The following is a 15,930-nucleotide window of genomic DNA, read 5'->3' as shown; positions in this document are numbered from 1 at the left end:
GTTTTCACACTACAAGGGAACCACACCAAAGTCCACTTAGAAGTGGATTGAGACCTATCTTTTCAAGCAGTCTCAGTTTGGTTGTTTGGTCCGCACCGGGGTTCGACAGCTTTCACACTAGCCTAAATGGACCGTACTAGCCGGGCAAACTAATTGATCAGACTAAGTGTAAAAGCACCCTAAAAGCAAAGGTCCTGTACCCTGTTGTGTGTGAGTGAGGCTCAGATTATTAAAGTTGGTGTGAGTGACCATTTGACACCGTCTTCTCTATTGTCTATCTCTGCAGACAAGGCATATGGTCCCAATGACAGGCACATGGCAGATGTAGTTATTGATATTTAGTTTGATTTCTTGGGAAGCAATAATTGTAATGAGTTATAACTATCAAAAGTGTAAAAAAAAAAATGGAGCATACTTTGCTACTGTTGGTGCGTGCGTGTCTATAACAATTACCGTGAACAGCATGGTCCTGTTCTCCTGCAGGCTGGTGGGCTGTACCCCAGTGGAGTGCGTGTGTGCATCAGTAGTGTTGGTGTGAGAGATCTCTGGTGAGAGTCCATTCTCATCGAGGGCTTGCAGACAGGGAAAGCTGGGGTCTTTTTTAAACAGGACAGGACGTTTCCCAGTTGTTGGGCTCCCTGCCGAACCATTACCAACACCACCACTCTCAAGTCCATTAGACTGAAAGGCTAATGCCCTCCTCAGCCCACCCACCAATCCCCCGCTATTTCCTCCTTTATCTCCCCTCCCTGAGCCATGTGACTGACTGAACTTCTCGATGCACTCATCAATCAGGGCAGGAGGGGCTTTCTTGTGAGCGACACTCACACGGCCGCAAAACAGCACCTCAAACTTCTTGGCAAAGGCTGTCGGAGACACAGCAGGAGCTGCGGAGCTTGTCGTTGAGGAGAGAGAAGAACATGTATCAGAGGGATCGCTGCCTCCGGTGGAAGTTTTATTGGAAATGGTAGCGATGTCATCGCTGCGCGCCGAGCTCTTGCCAGCTTGCCTCAACGTACTGATGATCTCAGGAACCTGGAAGATAGCAAGCAGGAGATAAGAAGTTGTAAAAACTGTAATAAAACATTTTTTATCCAACAGTTAGTTCAAACCAAGTAATTTGATTGGACAAGAGGCATTCCATGAGTGCGGACATAGACATAGTGCGGACAACACTGGGACTCGCATGTATCACTCCACCTTACGGGTGTTCTAAACTGTTTATTGCATAATCCTTAATTAGCCTACATTAACTTTCCCTGTAACAAACTTAGCCCCTCAAAGATGAACATATTACCACAAATAACATGTGAGTTAAATAATGAATGGTTGTCAGAAAAGAATTAAGGGAAGGAAGAGGCCTGGATACTTGACCCAGGTGTGTTCATATGACATCAGCCGATGTTGCAACCTGCAGTGTGATTAAGCTGTTAACTCATCAGAATCACACATGCCACCAAAGTGACAGTCAACAGACTCTTATTTCACTGGTTGCACAGTAAATGGAAACATACTGATAAATCTATTTGATACAAAATATTGCTGTCATGATACTGGATTATCTAACTGTAATACAAAACCTTGAAAAATATCAATGTTCAATACTATTTATGAAACCACAAGGAAAAAATCTAATGGAGGACATTCAATATATAAATGTTTTATTGAAAGATAAATATAACAACATGACAACATGGACTTTTCTTTTCTTGGATAGTAGCAGTTTTCAATAATTATTTCAATTATCAATAAATTGATATTTTTGATAACACTAATACAAAGTAGCTGGCCTGCAGTAACATGTACCTACACAAAGTAGCAAGCCAGTGTGCAGGAATGTTTATGTGTTGCTAAGAAACCGTCCCGTTGCGAATGATTTGTGCTGGCTGAGCCAAATAAATGATCAGATAAACAAATCACAACCCGTTGGCATTTATTACTGTGAACTCAATGGCGCCAGTAGAACTGTTGTATAAAGGCAATATGACAAGGGAGGAAGTGCTGTTGTACTGATGACTGTAATACAGCTGTATAAAATAATTAATTAATTTCAAGTGGCCCATGGACAACATGAACACATCCATTTTAGTATTAAAAAAAGAACAACCACCTTAAAAATGCTTAATTCAGAATACAGTACTGACTGGCTTGAAAGCCAGGACAAGACGAAACCTTAAGGTGAAACTACATCAGATGTAGCATCTCATCTGTCTGCATTCCTAACCAACCAGGGGAAGTAATCAATGCAGCCATCTAGACTCTGTGTTTACAGCAATGTGACAGAGACATGAAGTTCTTTTTTAGTTCTGCTAGACTACATCTGCATCTGCAGCTCTACATTGTGGAACCTGTTTAAGTTTTTTTTTTCCTATTAAAAAAATTGCAACTTCTATTAAGAAAATTTTTGCAAAATCTATCAAGATGATATTGTGGATCAAATATGGTAACAATAGACTGATTTTGACATAGTACACATACATACTACTTCCTTCAACTTCACGTCTTGGCAAAATTCTTTTAGTGTTAAATTAATGTGAAACAAAGGAATGAGTGCGCATGTATGCTTTCAAATACAGGTCATTTCTATTAAATGGCCTTTAACACTATGGTCATCGGTGCAGTCCTTTAAGGAAGATCTCTAATGTAACACCTCAGACTTATATAATAACCAGTGCTGGGAGTAACGTGTTAAAGTAACATGTTACTTTTTAGCAGTAATAAAATAATATAACACGTTACCAACAGGATTTTGGGTAATATTATTACATTTGCAGTGTCACGTGATGTGTTACCATTCAAAATAAACTGTTTATTGCCATTTCATTTGTTGTGTTAACCTCATTACCTGTTTATTGTGTTTTATATCACAGGCTGATAAATATTTACCTGTATTTTATAATTATTGGACTTTGTTCCTCTGCCTGCCAATCCCTGTGTCCAAGGCTATTCATTTATTTCAAATGGTCTAGGCCAGTGGTTCCTGACTGGTGGGTTGCAGTCCAAAAGTGGGTCACGGGTCCATTCTGAATGCACCACAAGTGACTTGTAAATGTGTCAAGTTTGCAAAAAGTAAACTTTATTTTGAAGTACAGTGAATTTCTGGAAAAGAAATCTGGACCATGTGGTTGGCGCGTTGGGAACCTCTGGTCTGGACTATTAAATTGTTCTATATCATCACACGATAATTAATATAAGCAGGGATTTTAATACAAAGTGGTAACCACTGTATGCGAATGCGTGAATGGGTCAGACCTGCGCAGCATTGGATTTGAAATGAACTGTAATAAACTGAAGCTTCTGTGGTTTGGTTACCTGCTGTGACACAACTCATCCATTCAAAATGCCTATTTGTTCTTCTAACGTCACTTTGGTGAAAGTAATGCCAAGTAAGTGAAAGTAGTGCAATAAGTAACTTATTACTCTACACAGAGAGTAATATTGTAAATTTATTACTTTCAAATATAGGTAATTAGTAATATGTAATATATTACATGTTGAAAGTAACACTAATAATAATTGGCTGAACTTTTAAGTATTTCTTTTGCACTAGCATCATATCCATTGCCATGATAAAAGCTATTTCTTTATTTCTATAGTTGGAATTTGACTGGGGGCTCATGCTGCCCCAGCACTGATGGCACATATCCAGAAACAGGTGGCTGCCTACAGTCCCAGTAGTAGGTAAACACTGAAATAAACACTGAATACATACTGAATGTTTTTCCATTTATCAATGTAGATGCCACACCTCACTATGAGCTAACCTGCCAAATGGTGTAATGTGTGTTATGGTTCCCTGAAATAGAGCAGCCCCTGTGACGTCTTCCTGTGTTGAAAAGAAGCTGAACTGGGACCTTTAGTCTCAAAGCAGGCTTTGTACTCTCTTTTCCTTTATTTGATTCCCTTCATTCATCCTGACCCCTCCTTTCCTTTTTTTCCTCTTCACTCTCTCTCAATAAACTTTGGTTACTCAGTTTTTCTCTGTAATGTCTACTTTCATTTCTTATAAAAGTATTTTAAGCTGAATTTGTTTACCAGTATCCCCATCTTGACAGATTTGTATTATGTGTTTTTGGGATATTGTGTGCAGGCTTAAGCTCTCAGTGCTTCACTGTTTGTTATGTGTGTGAGTGAAAGACAGAGAGTCAGACTATCCAAAATGGATCAATCTATTCCTGGTCTGCTCTGAATCCATGAACCGTGACCATTTCCATCATCCACACATACTCATCATTTTGGCATTAAAACAAATACACAGTAGGACATGCAAACAGGGATACACACTCGCATACACCCACATACACATTGTAGCAGAGACTCAAAATGCAACTGAAAAAGAAAAGGAGAGCAGAAATATGATTAACTGAAATGCTCCAAAACACAGTATACACACTCACCAGATGACCTGTCAAGTGCTCTCACAGAACTATCATAAAAACACTTTATGATAAGTACAATGCCTCTGTACCTGATGTAGAGCCAACCTGTGCTCAAAGTGTTGTACTTTTGCCAAATGAATTTAAAAATAACTATTTCTGAAAGGGAACATTCTACTGTGTTGTGAGAGTCCTTGTGAAATAGATATTACCTATTTTTTTGACTTAGCACATGGACAAAAAAATGTGTGCATGTTTGAGCTCTGTAAATGAAAGAGCAAGATTCAAGGAAAAACAAGATTCTTTTGAAAAAACAAATTTAGTTAATAGAAAACTGTTAATTACAGTGTTTTTCTTACACTCCTACATAAAATATGGCTTAATAGTGTCAGTGTTAAACAATAGAACAAAATTTGGCATCCTTATAACTTAGCAAAACCCTATGACATTTAACATTGTGTAAATTAGCCTAGTGGCTACCGGACTTTTCCTCTACTCATATAAAGCTAAAAACAATGGCAGCATTTAACAAAGGTAACGTTACAAAATTCGGCACCATTATAATTCACAAAGTTCACCAACAAAACAACTGTCTTCTACCAGACATGTTTTCCCCAACATATACAATATGCTAACGTTATTAGCAAAAGCCTATGATGCTTCCTGTTGCATACATTTAAAAAGTAAGTAAAAGCTTCTTTTCCACTGAGGGAAATTGTTTTCAGCTTACAAAAATACACAAGAAATCTGCATCACTGCAACACATATATTTATATGTTATATTAGTTAGTTAGTTATATTTCTGGGGAAGTGTATGTCAGGCTACAGTATAGGGTACACGTCTATGCAGCTAAAGGTACACTGATGATTCAACAAAAAGTATGAACCCTGCTTAAGACATCTGAAGATGTTTTCAAGGACTGTGTTAAATTACGATGGGTAGGTCTATTTTTCACATGTATTTGACATTTCATAATTTGACATTTTTCAGCAGCATGTTGTTTTACTGCATTAGGTTTTATGCTATGCTTACTCAGCAGCTTTTAATCCCAACTCCTTATTGATATCAACAATTAAAGTTGCATAACAGGGGCCACAGCTCTGCCTCTCTGTCCCTACACACACTGCGTCTCTGGCTGAAATCCCAAATGGATCCAGCAGTCAGGATGTAGCAGTTCATCATAAAAAATGGAGCATGGTGAGCTGAAAACATTTACTTTCTTCTGAGCAATTATACACACTCACTGCCATCTATAAACTTTCTCCAGGAAACTGCAATAAAGAGAGAGATTATGTGTTATACTGATTTTGTATTACTTGGCTGTGAATGTAGTTTATATAAGCTATGTAAACACAAATTTTCATACTTCACAGATGCAAGCCTGTCTGGTAAAAAAAAAAGAGAGAGAGGCATCGGAAACAGAGCAGAACAGCAGAAAATGCTTTGCTGCTCTTGTCTGACTTCCTGAATATTCATGTCCAGATTGGACCATTTATTAGTCCAATGTCACGCACAAGATAATAGGAACATTCCCTGTATACAACATACAGTATATTCTATCAATTTGTGGATAATCAAGCAAGATCTAATGCAAAAGTGCTTTATGTGATTTAAAGTACTTTGCAAGAAGCTCTTTGTTTTGTGATGCAGGTGGGTTGTTCTATGTAACCTAGGCAGGTTTGCAGATAAGTGGGCAGGGGGGGTTAAATGAGGGCAACCTAAAACAAATGAACTGTCACTCAGTCAAGGCTCTCCCTCACACAAAAATCCTTTTCTGTACTGAGTTTTTCTATGGCTAACAGAGGATTTCCATGACCATCAAAACAGTCAGACACATTGCTTGCATCAGTTTTAAAGACAGGCAAGCAATGGACAAACAGAAGAAAAATAAAGAGAGGTTAGGTAAGGTTAGATATGAAAAAACAGATACTGCCCAAAACCGAGACACCAGGGCCCTATTTCACAAAGCAGGCTCAACAAACTGAGCCTAATCCTGATCTCCAAGTTGACTGAGCCTGAGCTAGGAAACTCTGAGTTTTCAGTTCCAGAGCAGCTGATCAGAATTAGTACATCAACTCTTGAGTATGTTCAGCCTGAGGGAAGCTCGTTCATGGCGAGCACCGAAAGCCATCATCATTGAAGCGCAGGTGACATGATTTTCAATGGCAGAAAGCATAGTTAAAAGCAGAGCCAATAGGTAATGTGAAGTGATGTTATGTAATGTGATGCATTAAAGCGTGCCTAATAATCAGAAAATCTAGACACATTTTTATATCTTCACAGTGTTCATATATTTTAATATAATTTGCTATATCTTCTTAATCAGCTGTAATCTGATGGGGCCCAAACACATACAAGAATATTGGACAGACTGGTAAAAGTTTTGCTTATACTTACGTCATTCTGTAAATATTAGGCTGAGGTTAACTGAATTGCTGAATTGCTGTGAAATGACTTCTGATTCACGTAAACTCCTTCATGCTCAGATGGAGCTATGATGGGAATGTTGAGTCCCACAAATGCAGCCTATTACACCGTGGAAATTTTTGAATATGAAAAGTATTCATAAATCACTGTATAATGTATCCACATAGATTCATTTCTTATTAACACTAACAACCCTGCAATTCTCTGGAATTCCTCTTTGATGATCCGTTCTGATTTATGCCCAGGGAAAACCACAAAACACGGGCAAAAATCTTTTCAGAGCCAGAGGCACTTTTCTTATGGCCTGACAAACCGTTGCCTTGCTGATGTGTTCAGTATCTCCGTTATAAAGAAAACGGCCGTTGCCGAAGAATCAAAGGGCAACGCATAAAATTTGCTCCGATGATAATGCGAATGCACAATGTGTAATAATATTTTATATATCTGGGTGGAAATGATTATCAAGATAAATGATAGAGTGCGGGGTGAAATTATATCTTTCATACTGACACTCCTCCGAGAAAGATAAGATATCCAAACGGGGTCTAATCACCATCTCCTGACGCAACAGCCCCTGAATAAATTGTGCCTTAACATCCACGACTTAATTCACAAAAGGACACACAATGTCTCTCCTTCCTGCTACACACTCACCAAGCGATCAGCCTCAGGTGTAGATGAGGCAAACCTGGCACAGGCACCTGCCACTCCCAGAGTATGCTGCCATAGTAACTGACTCATGGTTACACTGAACTGGCTTTGTAAAAGGAAAAAGCCAGAGTTTCCCTCATCTCAGGCTTAACATGCTCAAGAGTTTTCACTAATCCTGCTTTCTGAAATAGGGACCAGATCACATAAGATCGCAGTGTTTATCAGATAGTTTCTGGGTGTCAGGCAATATGGTTTCAAGAAGCCAACAGCAGGGACTACAATACATGATTGAAAGATACATACAAAATGTTAACTGTTATGAACAAGGCAAAATGACGCAATTCTGTTCAGAACAAAAAAGGAAGAAGTAGGTAGTAGGAGAAGTAAAGACGAAGAATGACAAGATCTTTAGTCAAAATTGCTCCTGCACTGCTGGGTGTGTGTCTCCCTTTTCCCTCTCTCTGTATCAGTTAAGTACTATATGTACCGTAAAACTCGGAATATAAGTCGCACTGGCATATAAGTCGGAGTCTATTTTTTAAGGTCTCAAACAGGGAAAACAAGGTTTTATATTACTATTTGTTAATAAAAACGTTATACAAGTTATTCCTACACTGTTTCCCTTTATTTTTTAATTTGAAACACATTCAAAACACAATAACCTCTTAAGCAGCTTTGGTTACTTTTCAGACTGCAATTTTCCAAACAACCTCTTCAGGAAATAAAATTACAGTATAACAACATCTGAGCCATAAAAATGAGTTTAAATTAACGTTAAACTTCTTTTTTCTTTTTTAAGAAGACAGCATTACAGTACCTTATTACAGTGTGGGCTGTAACTATACATGCTTACTCAAATCCCAAAAACGAATGAGTTTAAATTACTACGTAGCGTAGGGTGACCATATTTTGATTTCCAAATAAGAGGACACTCGGCCGGCCACGACATAGCCTACTTAAATGATACTCGCAGTTTACTCAAAGATGCCTTATAATTTTAATATATTTAAAATGTATATGTATGGATAGAAAATTCAATTGAACGGGCATCCTTTCAAGTGCAAAGTTAGTCCACTAAACAAGCTTTTTTTCCACAAAGACCACCTCATATCGTTAGGATAAATGTCATATAGAAAACGACATGTAAACGTGTTGTCTTACCTTACCGGTGTGCTGCCATGTTTGTTGTTTACCATTTAGCTAAGGCTGCAACCGGTCCCATTCCTTGCAACAGAGGTATTCCTCTTCTGTGGGCATTGGGGTACAGCATTCACAGGTAATGCTATACCACCGATCTCCAGAGTTAAATCCTTCCAGCAGCCATTCCTCCTCTGTTGCCCTCTAACGTTACCTCTTGTGCCTCTCTCTCTCTCCTCCTCCGTTCTTCAATTTCACGAAGCTCTTCGTCAGTGTATTCTGGCTCAAATAAATAAGGGCGGCCATCGCCTCTCAATGTGGAAAGCCTATATACTAACATTCCACATTTGGGTGGTCTTCAGAGATGTTGTCTTACCTTACAGTATGTTTACTGTTTACCTCTGCTTCTGCAGCCGAAATATCGCGAGAATAAGCAGCGATCTCATACCGTGCCTGAAATCTCGCGAGAACAAGCCACAGCAGCTGGAAGGCAGAACTGGACATTAGCCTGAAAGGTTCATTCATTTATTTTACGAAGATTTATAGAATAATGGCTGACTTTTTGCCAGACTTCGACTATGTGGAGGAGGAATTTGATTTTGCAGAGTTTTATGGCCACCCTTATTTATTTGAGCCAGAATACACTGACGAAGAGCTTCTTGAAATTGAAGAACGGAGGAGGAGAGAGAGAGGCACAACAGGTAGAGGACGACAGAGGAAGAATGGCTGCTGGAAGGCTTTAGCTCTGGAGATTGGTAGTGTAACGTTACCTGTGAATGCTGTACCCCAATGCCCACAGAAGAGGAATGCCTCTGTTGCAAGGAATGGGACCAGTTGCAGCCTTAGCTAAATGGTAAACAACAAACATGGCAGCACACCGGTAAGGTAAGACAACACGTTTACATGTCGTTTTCTATATGTTCTCTGACATTTATCCTAACGATATGAGGTGGTCTTTGTGGAAAAAAAGCTTGTTTAGTGGACTAACTTTGCACTTGAAAGGATGCCCGTTCAATTAAGTTTTAACAGGTCTGATGCTACGGCTGTATCTAGGCTAACGGCTAACATGCTAACTATTATTTCTATGTCACTACTGACTTGAAACAAATTTAGGACTATAGGAGACGGGTTGAAATAAACTGAAATTTCCCTTTAAAGTATTCCCAACCCCGATTTCGGAGGTCAGTAAACACAGCATAACTCCTCCTGATGTAACTCTACGTTAGCTAACAAATTAGCTAGCGTTTTGCTAACATTAGCTAACTTAAGATGTGACTATATACAATGTAATGTATCAGTGAAAACTGTGACGGTCATCTTTAAAATTTTAGGTTTCTTTTCAATACAGACGAGCTTAGTACATAGCGTATCTTGGTATAACAGGAAAGGGAAAAGTTGACAGAGGTTCTGCCGTGCTCCAAGCTTGCTCAGTCTGCGCACACAGCAAAAAGGGGCGGGACTTAGTAAGGGTCAATTGTGGTTATTTCTACATGACTGAAATCAGTCTGAAAGGATTATCATAAAAAGCAAAAACCTGTTTAGGCCAAGATCCAAACATCCGTGTTTGACCATGATCAAGGCTCACCCCCAGCTCAATACATCAACAGTTTTTTGTGGTATTGGATAGTAAGGATATGGATAAAGAAAAGCAGGAGTGATTGAGTAAAGTTGCATCCAGCGAATGTCTTTTGAGCTATTGCTGATCACTGTCAACCAAAATAAAAATTATCAGCAGCACAGTAAAAACCTGCGAACGTGGCATCTCACTGCACCATGAGTTCCTGTTGGTTTGTGAATACTCAGTTACACAGGTCAATCTGGTCTGTTGGCACAGATGGCCTTTACTGTGTTGTGTTACAAACACATTCACTTAGTGATGTTCTCCTATTACAGCAGGGACACTCTGTGCTGCTGACTTGTGCCCGTTGCTGATAATGGGAAGCAGTTTCGACGTCAACATTGACTGTATCTAAAGGCTAATCTAGAGAGAAAACTCCCCTCACATCCTACTGTAGCAAAATAATAGATTAAATGCAGTGAGGCGGATTGCAGCCTTGTAAACCACTAGTTATTTCTGCAAAAAAAAAGACTGAAGCAAGTTGAAGTTTAGTTGTATATGTATTTTCTTCTCTGACAAACATGACTCATGTCTTCACAAATTCATCAGCATTTCCTATCCTACTACCTACAACAACTTCCTCTATGTAATACACTGCACATAACCAGAGGTAGTGTGTATAACCAGTAATACACAGACTGAGAAAAAAAAAAAAAAGAACTCAGGTTTGAGCGCTACTTCCTCTCTTAAATTTATTTCAAAGACTGACAATGGGCGAAAGATATGCTACAATATATATTTCATCATCCTCCGCAAAAACAGCATACTAGTCAGACTACAACCTTTGGCTGCTAACTGCACGCAATTCTCCTATTGTGGGCCCTGGTTTGCTACAATACCACACTGGCAGTGAACCAGACCGAGGAACAAAAAGGAGGAAGTAGACAAGCAAAGCAGAAGCAGTGGTTGAGTCACATCAGTGATGTCATGAGTGTGAGATGCCTGAGCAGCTTATAAATCTGCAGTCTCACAGACTGACACTCACAGCCTGCAGGTCCTGCTGTGTCTTGCCTCGGCATGAGATATGTTCCCTCCTGCTCTTTTATCAAAACAATACCTGTTCTACCTCAACTGTGAGCTGCTCTGGGTAACTGCGTCAGCTAAAGGCCTGGAGTGTCATGAATAGGTCTGACCCTTGATATTTCTGTTTTGTACAGCAGTGCAAAGGTAGACTGATATATGGGATGATGAATTTGACATGTTTTAGAAAGTAAGATGTTTGATATTTTGTAGTATTGGTTACTGTTGCTTCCCTTTTTACTTCTATCTACTTGAGTTTATTGTCAATTGTTTTATCACCTTGAGTGGTTTGGATGGTTCACCACATCTGCCATCATATATATCATAAGTCTGCTGGTGTGCATTATGCACAGAAATTGGTCTAGTTTCAACTTTTCAAACATTTTGACCTGATCCAAACAGGATCAAAACACTGACTTGATTAAACTTTTGTGGCATGGAGTGAGTGTACCCAATTCTGTGGGGTTACAATTTACAATATTTTTGCTGTTAATAGTTTTACTCGTAAATTAGTCTTTTTATAGTGAGATACTGGGACTTAAGTTACTTGAATGCTGGATCTTTAACAGGGGGATATGACTGCTAGAGGGTCATCAGATTTACTGCAGGGGGGCTGCTGAATTATTCTTTGGTATTTTAATTTAAGTTTTAAGTTCTTTTTGCCCCAAAATTAAAACATGTCCGAATACACATTAAAATGAGTCAAACATATTATTGGCAAAGATAAAGTGCCCTTCTCATTAAAAAAAGACATTAAATCATTTAATTTACAGTTCACAGCACTGATAATGGGCTAAGTATTACCCATGAATCCTTGCACAATCGTGTTAGTTAGCTAACGCTGAACTACTGTGAGGCACCTGTCCATAACAGCGAGGTGAAGTAGTTATCTAACTTTTGTACTACTGAAGCACAATTGCAAATTGTCAATAATTCCAGACAGATGTTCTTGTGAGTAGTGCTGCACAATTAATCTAATCGCAATCACAATCGCGATGTCAGGCTGTGCGATTACATAACTGCATAAAAGGCTGCGATTTGCGATTTAATGTAGGCTAAATAAATGTTAACGTGTGTGCCTGTGAACGTGAATGCCTCTCCTGTAGTGTGTGGAGTTTGTTGACATCACGCCCACCTATCCTGGTGCGTGCAGCTGGCATGCAGCAGTGACCAACACAGACACTGAAGAAGAGCATGAGCTCAACCAAGAACAGGCTGAGTTGGTGGCGAAAAAAACGTCTGTTACATGGCAATACTTTGGATTCAGGTACAGCGATGTTGAACAGAAAGACGTGCTGTGTAAGAAGTTAAAGTCGCAACATCCCGCGGCAACACAACCAATCTATATCAACACTTGAGACAACACAGCACAGGGAAAAGTAGAAAGAGTGCATGCGAGAGAAAGCCGAGCCGTGTAACGTTAAAGACAAAGAGACAACTGAAAGACACCAGAGCCTCATAAAACAACATCCCAGCACAGTTAAGCAAACATTTGTAAGTGTCACAGGGAAATCATGGACTCCTTAACAAATGAAAAACTGAGCAATTTTGCTCTGTTTCGGCCCACTTGACATGCTGCTGTGTTGTGCTATGGTGTGCTGGAATTTGTCATTTACGTGACAACGCCTGAACGGAACACAGGCTCGCTCCGCTGTGTGTACAGTTCCGTGCTGGCTGCTGTGTGAGCAGCGTGTTTGACTGTGCTCAGTCTGTTGATGGTCATTGACACACTGTCTGTCCATAACAATAACTATGTCAGGTCAGCGCCCCCCTAATATAATGTAGGGGAAACACTGAATCAAGCAAAAAGACTCATGATACCATTTATTTATTATATTTTGTTGTAATTATATTGTAATCGCAATCACAATCGCGATATTGTCCACCATAATCGCAATCACACATTTTTATCAAATCGTGCAACACTACTTGTGAGCCACAATGGATGGTTTAATAACTTTTTAGGCAAATACACTTAAATATCTTCAACCTCAGAGAAAAATATGATGTATAAATATATGAATCTGCCAATTATTATCATTACTAGCTTAATACTGAATGCATCATTAAAGGGTATATTCATAAATGGCAATTTATGCCATTTATGAATATGAATGAATATAACTACATGTTACTGTAGACCCAGTTTAATATGCAACTCTGTTTTATACAATAGCTATACGTAGTGGGGAGTCCCTGCTTTGTCTCTCTTTCAGATAAGGGGTCCTTGGACTGAAAAGAAAACACTGAAGACCCCTGACTTAAATCAAGAATGTGAATATCTCAACCGTTGCAGCAGTTAAGAGGATTACACACTGGTACATTCCTGGGTGACATGCCAGACAACATAACCTTTATGAATTCTGTCTGCTACATAAAATCTCCACCAAGAAGGTCATGCTTTTGGTCCTGGTTATTTGTCTGTGTTTTAGTAAGCAAGATATCTCATACAATTGGCAAGATGTTAGGATTTTTTTTTCTTCTCTATAGGACTTGTTCTTTTTTTTTTTCCAACCACCTGAAACAATTTAAAGAATTCGCACACGTATCTCACAATTGTCTACCACAGCACATGCAATGAAATGCATAATTTTTTTAAATGAACATTTGACATTATTAAAATATCAAATTTAAAGGATAGCACAGCCTCGCAAGAGTATGCACTCTCTGAATGTTTTCTAGGATTGAATTTAAAAGCTATTTTGTCACATATTAACGAAGACATTAGTGACATGATGCTATTCTTTGAATACAGAACAAGAACTGACGTGGCCTGTTGAATAATGAGAGACCAAGCTGACGAAACCAAACACAAAACTATTTAACCAAGAATTCCTTTTGGTGCAAGTGGTTATGCAGCCTGGCTGGTTGGTTCGCCAACTGGATAAATTGTGACTAGCTCTCTACTCTATTCTGTTGTCTGCATGAATTCTGAGCTTCTTTCACTACATAAAAGATAGTTTCGACCTCTCACAAAGGTGTAAATATTGTGTTTTTATGACCTTTTATGTCAACAGAGTGGAAAGCGGGTTTAAGAGTCAGAGATACACAGAAAAATAAAGGAAAAGAAAATGCTTATTCTCAGCTCCAACGTGATTTTGAAGCATGAAAATTGACCTTGGGGCATTTTAGCACTGACAAACAGCCAGTGAATATGTTCCCTGACTAAGAGTGCAGACATGTGCTGTGACAACATAATGTAACCACTCCATGTGGGTGAATTGTGCCTGTGTACATTTCTATGTCCTTAAATGTTTTCAATATTTACCAAGAACTGTTCCAGAGCCTCTTCTTTGGACTTTGTATATTTACATTCAAGAAGGACAGTTAAACAAATCAGGATAAGAAGGACATTTTGCAGCCTCTAAATTTTCTTTTGTATTACAAAGTATCTGGGGGTATTGTGCTGTTTTCATAAACTATCAATGTTTTGAAGATAAGGTCTTCACTCCCAAATAAAGACATCAGACATAAACACATTCACTGTTCTACCGGCTACTTCGCTTGTTGAATATCCTTTTCAATAATAGTTACATACATGGGACATAAACACCCGGATCATGTACCCATACTGGGTTTTTCATTAGAGCTGAATGAATAAGATGTTAACTAAATTTACCGTTAATTCTGTTCTGGGAAGACAAAACCATATAGTGAAAGGAACTGAGGAAGAACTGTATACTGTCAATAATTTTTACCTTCCAACAACCGCATCCTCCACTCTGTTAATCCACCAGCAAATCGCCCAGTGGTTTCTTGCATATATTAAGAGGTGTTAATTACTTCTTTAAAAATGTTAAAAATTCCCTTTTATATTCCAGTGTCTGAATATTCTTAAGAATTTAAAGTTTATTGCTCTTTGAAAGGGTGTACTTGCATTATTAAGCTATTATCATTATATCAGTGGCATAAAATGGTCTCAAAATGACAATGATATTGTTTATTGCAATTATTTCTGAACATATTGTCAAACAAATGACAAGCCTAGTTTTGATGCCATCACTCAAAAACCTTTTGAACTATTTGGATACGTTTTTTATGTAGGTAATATGTGTTCTACTTGTTAACACTCATGAACTGTTTATACAAGCAATGTAAGAGTCACAATATTGATTGAAAAACTAGATGTCATATGTTACATCTCCCCCTTCAAAGGAGTGATTATAACAGCATATGGGGTGTGGGAAGCATTATATTAAACCAAATTTGTCATCTACAGCTGTGTACAATTGTGTCTAAAGCCCTTCTCGTGTCAACGGACACACTAAATATCATTCAGCGGCACACAATTAAACTTGCGCACAGAAAAAAGAAATGCATGGAGTGCTGCAGGGATCTTCAAAAAGGGTGAAAATGGTCAACCTCTGGTGCTCTTCAGCACAGGAATCTCAGTCTTGACATTTTCAAAACAATCTGAGGCACTCAGAGGGACATTTATAAAAAGCCTTTAAAACTTGTGCACTTCAGCATCACTCCTGGAAAATAAAAATCCTAGGGGAAACACTGAATCTGCTCTATTCTTAACTTTCTTTCTTCATGCCCTGCAATGAATAAAGTGCAAGTGTATCATCACACCCAGTGGAGCTCTGTTATTTCTTTCCATTGGAATATGTGAAGTTCACAACACAAGCATTTCTCTTAAGTATGGGGTTGTTTCTGATCCCTCTCCCAACATCAGCATCCACACACCATGTTTCTCA

General features: G+C 38.7%; 1 protein-coding gene across 4 annotated transcripts in view; it reads right to left on the bottom strand.

Annotated features, from left to right (window-relative positions):
* The window catches only part of tbc1d1 (TBC1 (tre-2/USP6, BUB2, cdc16) domain family, member 1), a 69,892-nt gene that overhangs the window by 41,754 nt on the left and 12,208 nt on the right, over positions 1-15,930 (bottom strand). For all 4 annotated transcript variants that reach the window (XM_049572649.1, XM_049572651.1, XM_049572650.1 and 1 more), the window contains one exon: positions 454-1,035. In XM_049572649.1, the coding sequence (XP_049428606.1) occupies positions 454-1,035 (582 nt within the window). The remainder of the gene's footprint in view (positions 1-453; positions 1,036-15,930) is intronic.

This window comes from Epinephelus fuscoguttatus, linkage group LG3, assembly GCF_011397635.1.
Source record: "Epinephelus fuscoguttatus linkage group LG3, E.fuscoguttatus.final_Chr_v1".
NCBI classification, from domain to species: domain Eukaryota; kingdom Metazoa; phylum Chordata; class Actinopteri; order Perciformes; family Serranidae; genus Epinephelus; species Epinephelus fuscoguttatus.
This window is presented reverse-complemented; position numbering and strand designations above follow the sequence as displayed.